The sequence below is a fragment of the Thermobia domestica genome, chromosome 2 (genome assembly GCF_964235325.1).
Source record: "Thermobia domestica chromosome 2, izTheDome1.hap1.1, whole genome shotgun sequence".
In the NCBI taxonomy this organism is placed as follows: domain Eukaryota; kingdom Metazoa; phylum Arthropoda; class Insecta; order Zygentoma; family Lepismatidae; genus Thermobia; species Thermobia domestica.
The window spans coordinates 4,086,242-4,108,810 of NC_137455.1; the positions used below are offsets into that span (position 1 = coordinate 4,086,242).

The 22,569-nt window shown below is 37.2% G+C and overlaps 1 protein-coding gene across 1 annotated transcript in view; it reads right to left on the minus strand.

The window, feature by feature from the left end:
• Window positions 1-19,991, minus strand: part of LOC145678938 (glycine receptor subunit alpha-2-like) — a 44,307-nt gene extending 24,316 nt beyond the window's left edge. Inside the window, exons 1-3 of the mRNA XM_081749545.1 lie at window positions 19,871-19,991; window positions 14,572-14,639; window positions 3,327-3,446 (exon numbers count right to left, since the gene is read on the minus strand). Of these exons, the coding sequence (XP_081605671.1) occupies window positions 3,327-3,446; window positions 14,572-14,639; window positions 19,871-19,916 (234 nt within the window). The 5' untranslated portion in view covers window positions 19,917-19,991. The remainder of the gene's footprint in view (window positions 1-3,326; window positions 3,447-14,571; window positions 14,640-19,870) is intronic.
• Window positions 19,992-22,569: the final 2,578 nt, after the last annotated feature.

A 22,569-nucleotide genomic window follows, 5' to 3' on the forward strand; every position in this document is an offset into this window, starting at 1 on the left:
TAGATTAGATTTATTTTGTTTTATCTAGATGTAATTACAGGTGCATTATTTACCTCAAAACTTACGTCACGACGTTTCTGGTAAGTGTGTGTGTACTAAGTTCATATAGTTCATATTTTCTGAAATTAACTTACGGATAGGAAATTACTGGCAATGGTGTGATTTTTTATCTGCCAAAGTAGACCAAACTACTACTGACCTAATCTACTGTTCAGACATATTTGGTCTAGTTTGCCTTGATACTGCCCTTATATCTCTTATACTGTCTATCTTTAGAAATAAGACATTTCTATACAGTATTGCCTCTGGAATACGAGCGCTCTAGATCTCTAACAAGTTGGAATTATGAACGAAAAATGCAAACAAATTTTGCCACGGAATAAAAAAGCTGCGTTAGAATCTGAACTCCCAACATATTGTTCGTATGTGTTTACGTGTATTTCTCCTAAGCTCTGGCCATCCATAAGGCTTGACATTCAGTTTGTTGTTGAAAGATATTATGAAATCATATCACGTAATTTTCATTGATGTTTTTACATTTTAAATTCTATTAATATACTTTTTAAATATATTATTATTATTAGGGTCTATTACTTATTAACATTTTACCTTAAAATATAATGTCTTTATTGTTAAAATAATTTTAAAACTTTGAGTTTGTGGGATACATGAACACATTTATCCGGTTTTTATTTTTTTAAAGGAGAAAATGTCTTAGGATTTGAACAGTGATCTGGAATAAATTAAGTTCAGATCCCAAGATATCATTGAAGTTGAGATTAGTCAATTTGAAATTAAAGGTGCAAAAAGATAATACACGCTTCATACTAATGTCTATAACATTTGAAAGAAAGCTGGAAAACTCTTAACTATGTGATATTATAGGCTGCGAGCAATACACGTACAATCATTCTAACTTGGAATATAATTCCCATTGTCTAGTCAAACATATGTAACGCAAGAAGAACTTTAGCAACATGATTGATGGAATACAAAAATGTTTGTTAGCTATTTGTACCATTCAAACTATGATAATAACAATTTATCTTATCTTCTTGAACTAGATCTCCTGCAATAAAAAGGCAATAGAAGAATTCAACATTTATGGACAAATTAATTGGTAACAAAAAAGTCAAGAAACTAGAACAACTCACCTATTATATATAAAAAATAATAATTACTTGTGAAAGTACGCACTTATGCTGGGCAATACAGAGATTGTTTTTGATCTATGCACAGTAAAAAAAATCATAGGTAAATGTACAAAAAACGGTGGCAATCTAATATTACTAATAATACGGCAATATAAAATAAAATTACTAATATTAAATGGTGTAAAATTACATTTTTATCAATAAAAATATCATATTTGCTTACAAATTTAGTGAAAATTTCTGAAAAAACCAGCAAATTTTGTAATTGAATAAGAAAATGTATATCAACTAACAAAATGAAGAGTAGATGATTTTACATTGATATTTGGCAACTACAATTTTTTTTCAGTGTGGTAACGAATTTGACGGTCACATACAGCACCACAGAGAAATGGACCGAAGAAAACCGATCCGCAGCAGTTAAATAAATTCTTCGAAAGAGTCGTAAAGTATTTTGATGTGTTTAATGAGTAAAATAGCACCCCAAATACCATCATACTGGGAAGGGCAAATATTTGTGATACAAAGTACTCTTATTCGCAAAACAGAACATCTGAGAGATTCATCTCCTGGGCACGGACTCGAATTCGTAAGGGAAGGGCAGTACTTCTTCTAGAGGTTAGAAAACAGGGAAGTCTACGGCTTGCTCCGAGCTAATGGTTCAGACAGTAAAGGCCATTGTTGCTGGTCCGAGTCTAGCAACAAACAGAGCCATTCCAGTGAAATTGAGAATCATAGTGAAGATGGTAAACACCTCTATTAACCGAAGTTTATATTTAAAAGTCGAGTTCATAAGTGTTGCCGCAGTACATTGCTGAACAAATCATGAACAGTCTCAATCTATAAGAACGCTACCTTACTTGTAAAAGATGTAAGTCTGAGTTACTGCAACAGTGTGCGAAGAGACGAGAAACATTCCTCACCATGGTATCCTGAAGTGATGCAAAGTTTCCCCATAGATTTCAGGATCACGCCAAGATTCCGTTACAATACGAAGTTAACAATCCGCCGAGTAGCTAAAAATGTGAAAATAAATTCGGACTATTATCAAATAACTGTCTTGACTCCTCTGTTTTACACAGAAGTACCACCTCTATGTGGTACAGGTACTTACTACTCATATGTGATTAGAATAAGAATAAGATGTCAAGCCATACATCTGTTTCCAATTTTTGGCTGATTTGAAACGTGCAACGGGAATACATGCCATTCCGTACAGTGACATCCCTGTTAAGTCATCTAAAGTCTCATGAATAATATCTAATACCTAACCCTATAACACTCTATGGTTTTCGGTTATTAAAAAGAGGTCTTGAACGCGGACAGCTATGCATTGCGGACTGTCTGTGGAAAGCCCGTCAGGAGAAATGGTCCAGTATCGCAATGACTGTACTTTGTATCGGCTTGTTTCTGTGGGAACTGCACTTCAGTGCAGTAGCCCAAACTCATGACCATGTCTTTAGAGCATCAATGATGGTGAGGCATAGCATTTCATAAGTTAAGGCGTGTTTACTTTCGCTACCATACATGGGAAACAAACTCTGTAACACACAAATCAATGTTACCTGAACGTTTAAACCAGTGGTGCCCACCTCCCCTTATGTCTATGACGCACCCCCCCAATTGTCTATCCGTAGGTGTTCTTCCATGAAAAAAATCTTCTTTTCGATTAATTTTACCCCCCCTCATCAAACATATTTATATAGATTTTAACCCCTTCCCAAATATTTCAATGACGCAGTTTGCGTCATAGCCCCCGTTGTGGGCACCCCTGGTTTAAACTGTGAATAGGAGATTCTTTTATATTAAATATATCAACTTTTGCTAATTGTAAGTAGTAACGGAGAATATCTCAGTAGTACATAATGCATCTGTTATCATCGTAGACTATGCATTATCTATGTAGCTATGTATCCTAGAATTTCCATGTATGTTATTTAAGTAGAATGTATAAATTTTCTTGAACTCGATGTATAACAACTTTGTTAATTGTACCTGTTATTTATTTCTTCTGTATGGTATCTAGTGCTTTAGTGTGCTTCTCGCTACTTTTAACACTAAAAATGCCACTAAATGATTACTATCGATTTGTCAATAATTGACTCGAATTGGTAATATTGGTAATATTGTGTTACCGTATTTCATACATTAACAGTATTATTAATTACTTACATCTGGATTCCAAATATAGTCTAACCCTTCATTTGGGACCCTAATTTCGTCCTCAGTAAAATTAAATATCAGACGACAGTCGAACCAATTGATATGAAGGTAAGATATAAAGTCTATGTCCTGTAAAGAGATCATGAAAAAAATATGAATTATTGAGTTGTTACAAAAATAAAGTTTAATATAAACTTAGTTTAAATGTACTCTTGGCTTAAACTCATTTATTGATTGATTGATTGGTGTTTACCATTGCTTTTAAGCACAGAGGCTTTATTAGAAGTGATTTATCACTCAAAGGGATATCTGAAGCACTGCTCAGTTTTGTATCCGAATCAAGTATCTCCAGGGGGATTTGAACATAGAACAATGTGTATGGAAATCACGTGCGTTACTCATTCAACCACAAAGGCACACTAGGTTAATGCGCACTCCAACCTCGCAGTCAGGAGATACAAGAAGAATACACAAGTTGTCGTCCGGGGAAAGAGATCGCCTTAGCACCCCTCTGACCAACTAAAGCAAAACTCTCCCCCAAATATTTGCCCAATTTTTCCCCCTTCCAATCTGGTGCCGGGGCATAAGCCCCGTTTGCTCCCCTAGTTACGTCACTGAGAACACATCCCCTAAATTATTCAACATCCACAGAATGTTTATACACAACATTCAACGAAAATATTTACAATAAATGAATTCATGATCGTTTCCCATGCACTCCATTGTATTCTCTTCCTCCTAAAGTTACGCTACCGGAAACAAGGAAATGGTCCCTTATTGAGAAAGGAGACTTTGAACGTCTTTTAAAATAACGAGCATATGAAAAATCAACATTGTTTCAGGTGGCTCATTGAATTATAATATGAAAATACCTAAATGTACCTGATGACTTTAGCAAAAATAAATAAATAAATAAATAAATAAATAAATAAATAAATAAATAAATTGAAGAGAAACAATTTTAAAACTTCCTTGTCTTATCAGAACAACAAGGAGATATTATGAACAACGGTTTTAACTTTTACAATTAATCCAACAGTTTAACCTCAGTATTTCTGTACTAGATATTTTCATTGTGTTACTGTTTTTTTGACGATTCGAATTAGCGCTGCTAGTTGTGAGCACACCTTCTTTAACCCTAGAAAGACCATGCTAGCAAAGGACCAGGAAGGGAGGGGGTCAAAATTTCCCATGCTGGTTTTAAGTAATTTTCTGTGTATATTTGTTCAATTTACAACAGTATGTTGTATATTTTACTTGTTATTTTACTTGTAAATCATTATTTACTTGTAATTTTGGGCCATAATGTATTTTAAATATGTACTAGGCTGAATCTGCTACTAGAAGAAGAAAAAGAAAAAGAAATAATATAATGTTAATATAAAAAGATATTCAAATGTTTTTATGTAATCGAATCCTGATGTCGTCGTCATGACAACATATAATAAATAGAATTATTCAGTTAAGCATGTAGACATCTTGAAAAAAGTGTATATAAGTAAAATGTACACTTCTCTATGTTTATTAAACTAAGTGTGCAAAAAGATAAATTGATGTATTTTAATGGCTCAATAATTAATTGAATTTTAAAGAACCGTTATAAATTTCAGTTAACATCTTGAACTAAATTTCAAAAAAGAAACTTTTCAAGGAATTGTACTTTTTACTCGTAAAAAACATGCTAAATACAGTGCGTAAAACTACTTATACAGGGTGTTTAAAAACAACACCGACAACGTTTGGGAGGTGATTCCTGACACCAAGATAAGACGTAGAGTATAGACCAGCCTGGGTGCACAAATGCTTCCTTTCGGAGTTATAGGCTGCCGAAAACATGAAAAAAATGAAGTTTAAAGGTCCATAGCTCCAAAACTATGGGATCTACAATAGTCGGGTCAAGACTTCACTTAGGAACTACTACGTGCGCTATCCAAAAATACATGTTTGAGAATTCTAAGGCATTCACGCAACAATTTTTATAGAATGAGTTTGGCTACGGGCATATAATTTGAAGTACTCAACAACTACCTCTACAAAAATTCTTGCGGAAGTACCACAGGATTCTTAAAATCAGAAATTTGTATAGGGCACACGTTAGTTCCTAAGTGAAGTCTTGAACCTACTACGGTAGGTCCCATAGTTTTGGAGCTATGGAGCTTTAAAGTTTATTCCTTCAAGTTTTTGGCAGCCTATAACTCCAAAACTAAGCACTTGTGTACCCAGGTTGGTCTATACTTTTCGTCTTATCTTGGTGTCAGGAATCACCTCCCCAACGTTGTCGGTGTTGTTTGAAACACCCTGTATATTATACAAAATTTCTTATAATACTATGCAGGAAACTAGTATTATAACTAACACTTCACAAGTTCTATGAAAGTCTAAATGTTTGTATGAAGGAGAAAACTAACATTTTTTAACAATAGAAGGTTTAGATCTATATATATAAAAGAGAACGTACAATTTTTTGTCCGCTCATCACGCTAATACGGCTGAACCAATTTCTTTCATTTTTGGGGGGTTATTAGGATTTGGACCCTAGATGGTTTTTATCATATCACTTTAATTTTTAATTACCAGTGTCTTGAGATAATTGACCATTCAGGTGTCCATAACGTACAAATCCTTTGTTATTAGTTCATCATAGGTAAAAATAAACGTATTTATATGCAACCCGCATGACCGTGTCACTCGGCGGGTTAACATAAATGACAGGCGATATACAGCGGAAAATAGCTTGAATCTTCTGTTTAAAATTTTTTAATTGATTTGCTTATTTTTACAGACACTTTTACAATATGCCAGCACCGGGATGACCGCAGCGAAGCGGGGCGGGTTAACATAAATGACAGGCGATATAATGTTAAGATTTACTGCAATCTTCTATGGTTTTTATCATATCACTTGAAAGCGAAAAAGTAAAAATTATCTAAGTAACAAAGTTTATTGCGTTCCGGGGTGACCGCAGCGAAGCGGGGTGAACGCTGCTAGTATAAAAATACAAATGAAAGGAGTTTTGAGGAAAACAAAGATGGGTAGCACCTATGACCAAGGGAAGGTGGAGTCAAATCGGCAGGCTGAACATGAATTATTATTATTTACAAAAAAAAAAAAAAAAAACAATGCAGTATATTCCAGTTGAAAAAAAAAACGAAAATGAACCTTTCATCAAAAGAAACAATAACAAAAAAAAAAAGAATCCTGAATACATATTAATCCATACAAACTAAATAAAGAAAGAAGTCGCCGGCAAAATTGACCCCCTCCCTGGTCTTTCTAGGGTTAAGTTAGTGCTAGTTAAGTATTACTTCGGATCTTCTATGGCCTAGGCGAGGTTGACTAACTTGGCAACTCAGTCAGTTGATGGAATAGATCCTCGGAAAACGCGTAAAATTAATTTGTCAGTACTATAACTTTACGTTCGTAACTACAGTAGAAGGATGCTTTTGTATGCCAAAAATAAACAAATAAATGCATTTAATTAGTTGTATGCGCCGATTTTTCCCTTAACTGTTAATTAATTTGGCAGATAATGTGAAGATTGTAGGCGGAGAAAAGGGACTCACAATTTTCAATTTTCTCTTACTAACACCTTTTGGGGACGGACGGTTGCAGTCCGTCCTCGACGCCGATAAACCAAACTATGCCGCTGAGTTTAGTAACAATCAATAAAGAATAACATAAATACATTCGTATGAAGCTAGCCAGGCGGGATTTCAACACGAAATAAATGGATTGGAAATGCAGGAGTGAAAACTTCATAAACTTTTATGTCGCTTGTTTTCGAAATACCTCATTGTGTACTTCCTACAACAAACAATGTTTGCGTGATATATATCTGAACTGAACTATAAATATTGTCCTTCTTCCTCGCATATACTTTCAATATACGATAGCAAATAAAACAAGCCGTTGTATTTAATTGGTTGATGCTCAAAATATATAGTTCAGAATTTATATATTTTTCCATTTACAAAGTTTTTACAGAATGTAGGATAAACAAGCAGGTTAAATGATCTACATTAGATACTATTTTGAAAGGTATATAAGTCATAGAAAGGGAACATGAAAAACAAACAACAAGAGATTAGTTGCGCAGAAACACACATGCACACACACACACACACACACATATATATATATATATATGTGTGTGTGTGTGTGTGCCGCGTTCACAAAAGCTCTCCAATGACTTCTATCCTTAGCTAATTGCATCCAGTTTCTACTTTGTATTCCTATCTCTGCGAGATCCATCTTAATATTGTCCTCCCATCTGCGCCTAGGTCCTCCAGCTTGGGGGTTTGGGTAAGGCTAACACCCTCATCCTGTAAATAAAGGCACTTGTTCAGAAACATTCACAAAAGCCTCGGACAAGGATTGATAACTTGGCACGACATCAGCAAAAGAAAATGGACATGAGATTTGGAACATGGAATATTAGAAGTCTTTATAGGGCAGACGCGTTAAAATCTGTAACGAGTGAGTTAGAGAAATACAGGATGGACTTAGTAGGAGTTCAGGAAGTTAGGTGGGAAGGAAATGGATCTGAGAATTCCGGAAATTTTACGTTCTTTTACGGGGAAGGAAATAAAAGTCACCAGTTAGGAACAGGGTTTTTCGTTCACAAACGAATATTACCAGCAATTAAACGGGTTGAATTTGTTACTGACAGACTTTCTTTCATTACTCTTAAGGGACGGTGGTGTGATATTATTGTTTTAAATGTACATGCTCCAACTGAAGATAAGGGTGACGATATAAAAGATAGTTTTTACGAAGAAGTGGAACGGATATTTGACCAACTCCCGCGATACCATATGAAGATTCTATTAGGGGATTTCAATGCGAAGGTAGGACGAGAGGATATTTTCAAACCGATTATAGGGAACGAAAGTTTGCATGCAGAAAGTAATGACAACGGTGTTAGACTCGTGAACTTTGCAACATCCAAAAACCTAATCGTGAAGAGTACAAAATTCCCACATTGCGACGTTCATAAATACACTTGGACATCACCAGACGAAAAACACATAATCAAATTGATCACGTTTTAGTAGATAGAAGAAGACAATCTAGCATAATTGACGTCCGGTCGTTTAGAGGGGCTGATTGTGACACTGATCACTACCTGATAGCAGCGATAATAAGAGAGAGATTATCGTTGAATAAAGGTAATATTCAATGTCCGAAAACGGAGAGATTTAATTTAAAGAAATTAGAAGAGAGCCAGGTAAGAGAGGAATACCAGATTGAAGTTTCGAATAGATTCGCGGTTTTAGAAGACTCGGAGTGCACTAGTGTTGAGGATACTTGGATTGAAATTAGAGATAGCATTAAAAGTTCAGCAATAGAAAAATTGGGACACGCGGAAATACGTAGGAACAAACCATGGTTCGACCAAGAATGCATTAAACTAGCAGAGAAGAGAAAACAGGCAAAATTACGGTGGCTACAAAATCCGAATGAAACAACTATACAAAATTTCGCAGATATCAGGCGGGAAACTTCCAAAACTTTTAGAACAAAGAAACGGGATTTTTTGAAAGCTAAAATTAAGAAACTTGAAGATAATAGTAAAAATAAAAATATTCGGGACATGTATAAGGGGATCAGCGAATTTAAGAAAGGCTATCAACCTCGTGCTTATATATTAAAGAAATCTGACGGAACAGTTCTCACCGATACGGATAGCCTCTTAAATAGATGGAAAGATTTCTTTGACGATTTGCTGAACACGCAGTCAAAAACTAATGTGTGTGGAGAAAAGGAGATACACACCGCAGAATCGTATATTCCAGAACCCAATCGAATAGAAGTGGAAGCCGCTATAAAGAAATTGAAGAAACACAAATCTCCGGGTGTAGATGAAATTCCGGCTGAGTTAATTTTAGCTGGAGGCGAAAAATTGTGGAACAAGATACACAAACTCATTCTCCTTATCTGGAACAAGGAAGAATTGCCACAAGAGTGGAAAGAATCAATCATTGTTCCAATTCACAAGAAAGGCGACAAAACTGACTGTAATAATTATCAAGGCATTTCTCTTCTGTCAACATCCTATAAAATCCTTTCAAATATTCTGTTAGCAAGATTGACCCCATACGCAGATGAAATTATTGGAGATTATCAGTGCGGATTTAGACGAAATCGATCAACTATCGACCAAATATTTACCATTCGCCAAATACTCGAAAAGAAGTGGGAATACAATACCCCGGTACATCAACTATTTATTGATTTTAGAAAGGCTTACGACTCGGTTAGGAGAGAAACATTATACAACGTTCTTACAGAACTTGGAATACCGAGAAAGCTAATTAGATTAATTAAGATATGTTTAAGTGAATCCCAAAGTAAAGTCCGGGTAGGAAAATTTTTGTCCACGAGCTTCCACGTCGAAAATGGCCTGAAACAAGGAGATGCGTTGTCGCCATTATTATTTAACTTTGTGCTGGAATCACGCCATAAGGAAAATCAAAGATAGCAACCAGGGCCTAGAGTTGAACGGCATTCACCAGGTTATGGCATATGCTGATGATGTAAATTTAATAGGGGATGATAGGAGAACAGTAGAAATAAATGCAGAGATCTTATTAAACGCTTGCAGGGACATGGGTTTAGAAGTAAATGCAGAGAAAACTAAAGACATGGAAGTGCGTCGGGACCGTAATACGGCAAATTGTGGAGGCGTTAAAATATTAAATAAGGCTTTTGATAAAGTGGATACTTTCAAATATTTAGGATCAATATTAACAGACGAAAATCATATTCACGAAGAAATTAAATGTCGACTAAAAGCAGGGAATTCGTGTTACTATTCGGTTCAAAATCTGTTGTCGTCGCGAATTCTATCGAGGAATTTGAAGCTTAAAATATATAAAACGATAATCATGCCTGTTGTTCTGTATGGTTGCGAAACATGGTCGCTTACTCTGAGGGAAGAACATAGACTGAAAGTATTTGAGAACAGGATCCTGAGAAGAATATTCGGACCCAAGAGGAACGAGAATGGGGAATGGTGGAAGCTTCATAACGAGGAGTTACATAGTTTATACGGTTTACCCAACATTGTTAGGGTCGTCAAGTCTAGGAGGCTTAGGTGGGCGGGTCATGTAGCTAGAATGGAAGAAAGTAGAAACGCTTTCAAAGTCTTGACTGGTAGACCCATAGGAAAACGACCATTAGGAAGACCTAGGCGCAGATGGGAGGACAATATTAAGATGGATCTCGCAGAGATAGGAATACAAAGTAGAAACTGGATCCAATTAGCTAAGGATAGAAGTCATTGGAGAGCTTTTGTGAACGCGGCACTGAACCTCCGGGTTCCATAGGCCATAGAGTTATATATATATATATATATATATATATATATATATATATATATGTGTATATACGTGTGTGTGTGTTCTAAAAATGACGCCCACAGACCTCAGAGCACTAGTCTATAAGCCAGAATAAAGCGAAAATGTTCTATGATAGTATGCCCTCCGGGGCCTCCTTCAGTCGCTATGGAAAATTAAAATTTCACAATGTTGCAACGTCGCAGATTAACTTGCAGCCATTAGCATTATTCTTCGAATAAGAGAAGCAGTTAAACCGATTGCTACACTAATAAGTGATGCTAGTATCAACAATCTATATCGACTTTAGCTGCCATCTGGAGAGAATCGATATAACTATTTCATAGCTTGGTAGATTTAATCTATGGTTCTTTATTTGCGACTGAAGGATATAGTGCAATTTGTGTCTCCAGACGAGGACTCGCCATTTTTAGACCATATATATATATATATATATATATATATATATATATATATATATATATATATATATATATATATATATATATATATAATTGTTGCATATTGTAGTAAAACCCTTCATAATACGAAATTTTACAAATATTCTGTATCCACAATATTTTTAGTCTAAGCTTAACAACACGATAGGTAAACCTAGCAAATCCTAAAACTTTTACACTGATGGAGATATATACACACACACACCATGCTTTGGACCTAAGATTTACTTTTACACCTCTGGTGACCCCAGAGAATACAGAACAAACTTACCTATTGCACAAAGAAGACACCAATCTATTATATATACGAATTAATCTTATATATAACATTAATAACCTTACTTTTGATTTATAATCATATTTGTTGAATTATATTATTATTTTATTTAAAAAAAAAACAAGGAAAATCTAATAGGATGAAACTATAAATAGATTTAGAACTATAACACTACGTACATTTTATAGCTATTCCTTTGACAAAAAAAGAAGTAGAAGAAGAAGAAGGAAAGTTGATGAAGACTGTAATAAGCACCAGCTGACTGGCAAGTCAGAATAATACCCAGTATTCTGCATGGTGCATGATAGTACTAGTTGCTCCCCCCCCCCAGCCAGTGATTTACTTTGAAGATGTAACAGTTGAAGCTAGAAGGACTTGAGTATTGGATCATGAAAGGAGAGGAAGTACGTTTTTCTTCTTTTTGCTCCTGAAAAGGAGCTCGGGAGTTCGGAAAAAAAAATGTGTTTCGTATGCAATGTGTGGTACTGTAGTGTGTGTGAATCTTTGGTGAGTGTTATTTAAAGCACCCGGTGTATATTGGACTAGTGGTTCATGAGTTAAAGAAGAACAAAAGCAATAATATTAATTCGTGATACAAAACACTGAAAGACAATTACACGTATCATTTAAAGGATGAAGAAGTTTAAAAAGTAAAATCTTCAGCGTCATCATTTCCGGACTTGACATTCATTTATAACATGTGGCTGTATGGACAATGTATAAGTGAGTAATTATTATTTTCAATCTTAATGAGCAAATATGCAACCCTTTGGGCATTGTGGTAGGAATGGTTAGCATAACGACTCAGGCGCTCCTCAATCTATGTAAGTAAAAGTAGGCAACCCTTCATACGTGAGTGTATTGGGGTTATCCGTAATTTTTCAGGGGAAAATCTCGGTTTTTCACCGCAACCGCGTGTTAAGTTAAGATGACGCAACGTAGCCCGCCCTTGAGTAGGAAGAGCTCGCAAGCCAAGAAACAGGCAAAGGAGGATACCCAAATGGCAACATCAGCAAATCCAGTGTCTATGACCAAGTCAGATGACGTAAAAGAAGCAGAGAAAAAGCTCTCCGGAAATTCAAACAAGGAAGAAACCAACCATGGAAACCTATGGTTTTGACACCGAGATCAAAGAATAATGTGAATAATACAGCTACATTAACAAATACAGCCATAATCATAGTTAAAAAAATAAAGAAAACTGTGAACTAACTTTAACGATATGACACTTAAGTGCATTATACAAAAGTGTAGTGTTTAATGAAAATGATGGTGTATATAGTGATTATTAATCACACAGGGGAAACCGTGACACAGGAGAGGAACACATACACACAGGTGAAAATCATTTAGGTGAGAAACCAAGATTAGGAAGAGAATAAGCAGTAAGGAGACACTGAAATTACCTGACTGGAGATCAGAGCATATCAGGAAAAAATTTTCATGTTATTTTAATGAACCCTTTAAAATCAATAAGACGAAAATATAAAATGTAGGTTTTGTAGAAATATTAAACAGTTGTTAACTTAATATTGTAATGACTTTGGTAGAGTCAATAATGGACCGAAATTTATTGTAAACTTAAGTCTTTTGTGTTTACAAAAGTTCTGGCAATAAAGTATCTCTTCAATGACCAATTTTTACAGGTTATAGTGCTCTGTACAGATAACTCCTTAGCTTCAGAGCAGCCTCTGGGAGTCTCAAGGCTTTGGTTCTAGGAGCCTCCGCTCATAGCAACCCTCACGAGGAATGGTATTTAAGGTGATTCCCTTAGGTTCATAGCAGCCTCCAGGGTTTAGGATAGGTTACCATCAATTGGTCGACTGATACCAGGTCCCTCCGTGGTTGCCCTTTTATTTGTCCTCTTGGGGTCCTTGCGTGAGGTTCGTCTTCCTTCGGCGTTCCTCGGTGTTTTTCGTGTCGACTTCTCGTCTGCTATTCTGTTTACAATCAATAGCACGTGTTGTGTTGACATGTGCTCTTGTCGTGATGTGGGGATCCTTACAATATACATGATAATTTAGGTAGTAGCTAGAAGTAATTAAATTTTGTTAAATAATATGATAATAAAATTAGGTAGGAATTAGATAGTAATTAAATTTTTGTTAGTCAATACGTAAGATAGATTAGGAGAGATTGGATAGCTCAGGTCCTTTTTGTTTCTGTTTTCGTATTTAAAATTTTTGTTTTGTTTTGTTTTGTTTGTTCATTGTTGTTGGATGTTGAGTGTTGTGGTCTCGTCCTTCCCACCCTTTTCCTTGTTCCCTTTCTTCCTTCCAATTATAGCAAGTAAAAGATGATGAAAAAACTAAAGAAAAATAAAATGCGATGATGATAGCCCGTTTCGGTTAAAGTGTTCAGACGCCGTAAATAGGGATGCGCACGAGACAAGATTTGTGGCTGTCTCTACTCGAAAATTTGTCATAAAAGTGATGTCTCGACTCGAAAAATGTATATTTCTCTATTGGAAGAGCCGTGTCTCGACTCGAATTTTGTCAGGCAAATCCTGTCTCGACTCGTCTCGTGCGCATCCCTAGCCGTAAATGAAGAGCCGGGTCGGAGCATTAAAAAAACAGTTGAAGCTAGAAGCTATAAGAACCCCCCCCCCTTTGAATTTCTTTATGCACAAATCGTTCCCAGGTTGAGTGTGTATGACTTTCTGTCCTCAGGACCCTTTGCTACCCAATGGATAGCCGTCTTCGTCTGAGAACGAGAAAAGAAACACAGGATTAAAGAAAGAAAACAAAGGACGAGAAAGAGAAAAAGCAACCAAATTAATGTTCGGACTTATTTGATTGAATAACAATAATATTGTTTCTAGCTCTGTAGGACCTCAAAGCCACCACCGACGGCCATTTCTTTTTCTGCCCATAGAAATAAAAACGAATACATTATTCTTGACAATTGATTCAGATTAGAGCACTAAATTCTTCAATTTCTTCGACATCATCCTTTACTCAGTTCTCAAAACAGAAATAACTATAAGTATGACTCGTTTTTTTCGGATCCTTATTTCCAGGTTCCCAGGACACTGTTTCGGCTGCCCGTACCTAGTTACAGCACTTCTCTCGAGATGCAAATAGAAATATATAAGAAATTCCTTTAATGGTCATTACCTCACTTACGATTTACTGATACAGAAAAAGAACAATAGGCAAGTTCTAAAGAGAAAGACTTACCAAAGTGTCTTCTCTGACGTCCGTGATGGCAGCTATTGATATTCCAATTACCACGGTTACTGGCTGACCTACAGAAAAGTATGATCTATATACATATTATCTATTATTAATTTAAATTAAACACACATATTTATATCTATATCTATCTATCTAGCTATACACGCCAGGAAAAACGCGTATATCACCTAGAATAAAAAATACCTTCTCATTCCCACCAATATTCTAGCAGGACAAAACTTTTAGGTGTAACCATAAGTGACGATCTCTCGTGGTCTGCTCACATCTCCACTTCAAACAAAAAACTAAGTAGCGTGTGTTTTGCCTTATATAAACTTCAAGGTACTGTGTCGAGAGGATCACTTCTTAGCTTTTACTATGCCAAATTTAATTCACTAATTAGCTTCTGAATAATACATTGGAGAATTGCTGAAAATATTTTAAGCATTTTCCAACTGCAAAAGAAAGCGATTGGAATAACTTTCGAATTACCAACAAAGTCGTCATGTAAAAAGATTTTCATAGAAGCAAAAATGTTAACACTTCTCAGCTTATATATTTATAAACCTATTCTTTTTATGCATCTTTTTACCTTTAACAAAAATGTTCATAGCCATAATACAAGACAAGAGAGTGGCATACTTGTGATGCATCAAAATTATGCTAATATAAGCAAAACTATGTATATGAATTTTGTAAGGCTGTATAATAAACTTCTTATGTACTTAAAAATAGGGCTATGACTAATGTTACCACTTTTCGTAAGAAGCTATTTATCCTACTTGCTGTAAAATGCTATTACACTATTAAGGAATATCCAAATGATTCAATAAATGAAGAAACGGCAACAGAAACTACTTCTCAAGTGGTATAAATGGTTTCCTAATTAGCATGTAAATGGTCATGTTTATATACTTAATATCTTCTATTTTATGCGTTCGTATATTTTAGTAGGATCCATAAGTGTAATATTATGTACACCTTCTCCTACGTGATAATATTTTCTATGCATTTCATTGACAACATAATGCTTACATGAGAATTTCTCGCTTTTGTAACCTAACAAAACAGGGAGATAAATGAAATGATAAATAGGCAGATAAATGAACACGGCATTGAGCCTCGGGTTCCATAGGCCATAAAGTTTGTTAGTTTCTCTGATCGAAAATTTTCCGAGTTCTCAAGTATGAAGCATATAGTGAGCTAATGAGGAAACTAGAACACACTCAAAGAATAGAATTTGGTACTTTGAAACTCTTTTTAAATTTTTGTGCCCTTAAAACTTTACAATCAATTCTAGAATTATTATTGTAGTTAACCAAGCCTAAAAATGCCAAGAAAAGAAAAAGCAATTTCTACTTACTTTGTATAAAATGCCTTTACGGGTACTAGGAAAGCTTTGCAATATGACATTATTTCCTATACTTTACAAAGAACTTTCCACCACACATTACACTTTACCAGGTTTTGAAACCAGTTGTCGAAGAAACTCTGCCATCTTTCGGCAAAGATCTGGGTACACTCATCGTCCCAAGCTGTTAGTAGGGTGTCATCGCTTATAAAACGCCTTCCTTTCAGTCTGGTCTTTACATGGGGAAACAGCGCGAAGTCCCAGGGAGCGAGATCTGGACTGTATGTAGGGTGCTCTAACAGTTTTAGTCCAGTACTGATCAAATACTCTGAGCAAACTTTTGAACGGTGCGCTGAAGCGTTGGCGTGGTGAAGAAACCATTTGTTCATTCTTGAGTTTTGGCGCAACTGTTTGAGAGCTGTAAGAACTTTAGGCAGATATTCCTAGGTATACCACCTTCCTGTGAATGCCTTCTGTGTTTCTAAGACAACTCGCTCGACAATTGGTCACAAGTAAAAAATACCACCAACATTCTCTTCTTCACTGATGTGGACTTTGGAACAGCCACGGGAGTATCATCTTCGAACACCTACACTTTGTTTTAAGCCTTGGTCGGGACGTCACAATACTGTTCACAGAGGAAGATGTTCCATTTTTAAATTTTTCAACATTTCACGGCACCACACCATAAAACACGCTACACCATCTTCTCGTCGGTCAAAACAGTACGAAACTTTCTAACTCGAAAGTGATCGCGGGGAATAGCACGAACTGATTTTGCATTAATGCCCAAGCATACCTCTATTTTGTGGTCTGTAACCCGTCTATCTGTCTCAAGCATTTTCCTTACTAAAACTCTCGGTACAACCTAAATATCGTTGTACGGACAATCCTCTCCAAATACAGGAGCCCCTTCCTCTAAACACTGATCAACACTTAGACCGCATACAAAATTATAGCGCAAAATTGCCTGGTACTCAGTTTTAGACCACGAAACATCTCCACCTCTTTTCACTAACACAGCTGAAAATTAACTAACACTGACTAGGGATGATTCCATATCTGGACCAAGGACCTGGGTAAAACCTATATATCGTCTGAAAGTTCTTGCCATGAGAAGTACGAAACCGTTTTCAAATCACGGGCAAACCCACAACTTCACCCTATAAGGGGAGAGTTTGTTGGATGTTTGTGACCCTATGTATGGTATATCCGAAAGAAGTAAAAATGAATGTTACGAGGTATCTCGCGTAAGCGACTGAGCCTATTAGGTCCCTTTTTGAATCATTGCTAGAACGTGACTCGGGCAAGGCTTTGATAATATCACTTTGCTCCGAGACGTACCCATTTGGTCAGTGTTGCCAACGAATTGTAAATACAATGTGGCAGATGGTTTCTTTACCACTGAATGTATATCCATGTAACGCGGCATAAACATCATTCGTCACTAGAGAAAATATACTGTGGACGTATTCTTCTCTCAAGGACTCTAGTTTGTCAGTGTTGCCAACCAATTCTAAAAATGAAAAGGTGTAAAACAACTTCCATGCGATAAGACGTTTAAACACCAAACTTGGCAGAAACACCACACGGCACTATAGCAAAAAGACATTGAGTGTGACCGTCTTCCAATTATTCTAGGTTGTCAATGTTGCCAATCAAGTGTAAACATCAGAATGTTGCAAATGGCATGCGTGCCACTGAACGAATATATAACAAATGGGACATAAGCAGCATTAGACAATAGAAAACATAGTATGAGTGTCCCCGTCACACAAGCAACCAAGTTTAGCAGTGTTGCCAACCAATGTGAACATTCAAGATTTTTGAATGAAGTCTACAGCATTGGCGGACATAATTACACTGTGACCCATGCTAGGTTTTCCATTGTCCAATGTTGCTTATGCCACGTTTGTTATATATTCGTTCAGTAGCACGCATGCCATTTGTAACATTCTGATGTTTACACTTGATTGGCAACACTGACAACCTAGAATGGTGGGAGACGCTCACACGCAACGTCTTTTTGCTATAGTGTTGTGTGACATTTCTGCGAAGCTTGATGAATAAACGTCTTATCGTATGGAAGCTATTTTACACCTTTTCATTTTTACAATTGGTTGGCAACACTGACAAATTGAGAGAGGAATACGTCCACAGTATGTTTTCTCTAGTGATAAATGATGTTTATGCCACGTTACATGAATATATATCCAGTGGTAGAGAAACCATCTGCCACATTGTATTTACAATTCGTTGGCAACACTGACCAAATGGGTACGCCTCGGAGCAAAGTGATATTATCACAGCCTTGCCCGAGTCACGTTCTAGCTAGGATCGAAAAAGATACCTAATAGGCTCAACCGCTTACGCGTGAGCGTCGTAATATTCATTTTTAATTCTCTCGAATATGCCATACATAGGATCACGAACATCAAAAAACTGGCCCCTCACAGCGTCAGGTTGTGGGTTTGCCCGTGATTTGAAAACGGTTTCGTACTTCTCATGGCAAGAGCTTTCAGACGATATATAGGTTTTACCGGGTACTTGGTCCCGATATGGAATCACCCCTAATGAGACAATGACTAGAGTTTCTACAGTGTAGTTTGGGCATGTCTAAACACGTGCTAAGTTGCAAACTCCTGTGATAATCCGTTCTTTTCTATTGCAAAACTTTCCTAGTGCCCTTTGTAATATTGTAGGGATTATACAAATACCATCAGTTTTGTTCTTAGACAGAAAGACAGTCAGAAATTGGTATAAATACTACATTGAAACAAACTGGTCGTCTAGAAATAACAACTTCTCGTAAACACAAATTAATTAGAACTACAAGCAAACGGAATAAACGTTTAACCACTCCGGAAGTAGCAACGGTGTTACTTAAGAGCGGTTGTCACGCACATCAGTCCGATGTCTATATATTTGTAGTCTTGGGGGGTAGGGTTGAAATAAGGAAACAAGATTTTCGAGCAGGAAACATTCCAAAAAGGTACATTGCTGACAAAAACACAAAGACTGGACTGATGAACAGTGGAAGTGCGTACACTGTGCACACAAATCTAAGTTTCAACTTTTCAGTTCTCAACGCCAGTTTTCTGCGTTGCCCTTTCCGTAAAGTGTTTTTATCCCGATTGTGCAATGCCTATAGTCAAACACGGAAAAGGCAATGTCACTGTGCGTGATTGTTCTACAAGCAATCAGATTGGTAATTTAGTTTAAACCTACGGAATAATGGACAGAAAAAGTGTATCACATTTAACTGAGGCATGCAATTCCATTAGGAAGGCGGATTTTGTACCGTAACTTTGTACTGCAACAGCATAACGATCCGAAACATTCTTCCAAGTTATGCAGTATTTATATGAAAGCAAAGAGGAAAACGGAATAGCCGCTTCAGTCACTGGATTTGTTATCCATCGAGCTCGAGTGAGATAAACTTGATTTGACGGTCCGTGAACACATGATAACGAATACTGTATATCTCTTGAAGATTTTCAAAGCTATTGGAGTCGCATAGCTTTGCAAAAGTTGGATAAATTGATCAAGCAAGTGCTTGGAATTTGTAAAGCTTTTCTCAAGGCTAAGGATCGACATTTCTATAAATGCAAACATCCTCAATAAATTGGTCTCAGTGGAAACAGGTCAGTGTATTTTCGATTCCTTATGTGTACAGCAAAGTTTATTTTAAAAAACAGTACAAGACGATGGTTAAGGCAAGTGAATAAGGATGGAAGAATTGGTGGAATGAGAAATTGGAAGAAAACGTTAGTAGTCCGAGAAAACCTAGACACAATGTTGTCCAGCACAAATAAACTTGGGCGGAAATCGAATCAGGAACCTCACGCACCAGAGGTAAGCGCCTAATCTATATTTAATCAAATGAAAGCTTAAATATTATACTTTTTCCATAAAAAAACATTCATTATAGTTTACAAAATTCTTCCTTACCATTGATTTTCGGTAGCTTGTCTTTATTGTATCCCGACGGAATCATGGACTCAATAATTGGAGACGGATACGTCCTTGATGACTCTTGTTTCTCTGTCTTCAGAGTTTCAGCAGAGGAAGACTCACTAGAAATGAAAAAACATAAAAAAGCATTCCAGGAAACGTATCAAAGCATTATTGAAAGCAATAGCGAAGTGCAGAACAGGACAATATGATAATAATAATTTCGGAAAGGAAGTTCCATAAATATTAGAAGGATCCTTACGCCCACACGTACTATAAGCCACATCGCACACCTGGTGGCAGAGTGTTACAACTCAAAAAATGTAAATTTTGAGTTATCGCTAAAAAGAGAAGAGAAAGAAGCGAGCTCTACCTGGTGGTATTTTCGCAGAAATGTAACTAAACAAATTAAACCCCTATATAGCATAAATACCAGTATTCCAGGGAGTGATTTTGATAGAATAGCACATTTTAAAGGTTTATGGGAACCTGCAATTCCCACAATTGTGTAATTTTGATTTGTAACAGTCTTCCACCAGGTGTGTGACATATTTTTAGTATAAACACGTGTTTTTACGATCTCTAAACAAATAGTGGAAGACATAAGATGAAAACTACTCTTCTGGGAAGAGACGAAGTGATTACGGAGAACCACGAAGAAATCCGACAACCCCTCCACAGGTTTTTCCTCCAAAGGATGACTATAAAAGAAGGCAACGGGACTGAGAAATCATCAGTGTGTTGTACTGATCATTAACCTACAATACCTTCTCCCGAGGCCGTCATGGGTTACGGAGACTTATCCTTCAGTACCTGCTCCCGAGGCCGCTATGGGCTACGGAGACTTATCCGTCAGTACCTGTTCCCGAGGCCGCTATGGGCTACGGAGACTTATCCTTCAGTACCTGCTCTCGAGGCCGCTATGGGCTACGGAGACTTATCCTTCAGCACCTGCTACCGAGGCCGGTATGGGCTATGGAGACTTATCCTTCAGTACCTGCTACCGAGGCCGCTATGGGCTACGGAGACTTATCCCTCAGTACCTGCTACCGAGGCCGCTATGGGCTACGGAGACTTATCCTTCAGTACCTGCTCCCGAGGCCGCTATGGGTTACGGAGACTTATCCGTCAGTATCTGCTCTCGAGGCCGCTATGGGCTACGGAGACTTATCCTTTAGTACTTCTCCCGAGGCCGTCATGGCCTACGGAGACTTATCCTTCAGTACCTGCTCCCGAGGCCACTATGGGCTACGGAGACTTATCCTTCAGTACCTGCTCCCGAGGCCGCTATGGGCTACGGAGACTTATCCTTCAGTACCTGCTCTCGATTCCGCGATGGGTTACTGAGACTTATCCTTCAGTACCTGCTCCCGAGGCCGTCATGGCCTACGGAGACTTATCCTTCAGTACCTGCTCCCGAGGCCGCTATGGGCTACGGAGACTTATCCTTCAGTACCTGCTTTCGAGGCTGCTATGGGCTACGGAGACTTATCCTTCAGCACCTGCTCCCGAGGTCGCTATGGGCTACGGAGACTTATCCTTCAGTACGTGCTCTCGAGATCGCTATGGGCTACGGAGTTACCTATACCCATTCCGTCTGAGGCCGCTTTGGTCAGAGGCATCCTATCAACCCGAGGTAACATAGTATGCCGAAGGGAATTATCCTACACTGAAAACATTTTCGAGTATTTAAAGACAAAGACTTATAGAAACTTGTATAATAATTTTATAAGACATATTTTATAATAAAAGGGTAAAGGGTTAAGAATTTCTTTGTACATTATTGTCTGTACCTATGGAATATTACCCTATAGAAAATCAGGTAGAATGAATTTCCCCGGTTTGAATTAACCGTAACGCCATTGTTGGTGTCAATAATTTCCAGCTGGTGGATGTATGATGTAGGAATGTGCTCTTACAATCAGAACAGAAGAGAAAAATAGAGTGAGGAATTAAGAGGAGGGAATGTGATAGGAAATGGAATGAGCATATGTTACCAAGGTATGGATACCCACGGATCTGCGAGTAATTTACCTGTAAAACCATTGATTACGTCACTATCCATCAGTAAGAGCACTTTACTTGAAAAAGCATTGTTTCTTCCTAAATCCCGTGGACAGAGAGATTCTCCAACAGTGTTGCATTTCCAACTAATCGTACTAGTCAGTAAAAGGCATAGGATAGGCATAGCGGGAACCGTTAGTATGCTAGTCTATGTTCCTCTACACTCTTTAACAGGTGAAATGATTAACGGGAAAGATAGAGTTCCCCCGTGGCTAAGCGGTTAGCGCACGCGCCTTTGGCCTGGGAGACCCAGGTTCTATTCCCGGCGGGAGCTCATGTGGTTCGGACTCCATGTTAATCAGTAGGTCCCGTCTTATATAGTTTCGTCACTGAAAGGGATATTAAACTCAAAATCAACTCAACGGGAAAGAAAACGATAGGATGTGTAGTGATAACTGTTGTTTTCGAATGACAGCTATACACGTAAAGTATTCTAATTATTTAAATGAATCATAATAATTGGTTTACGGTAATGCATAACTACGCTAACATTACGGTTGTCACTGGTTTCCCGATGTGGCTGCTTTCTAATGAACTTACAGCACAGGCAAACAAACTATAACAGAAATTCAAAAACAATTAGAATGTCTTTGCTATCGCATAAGAATCTCAGAACCACTCGTTCACCGGAA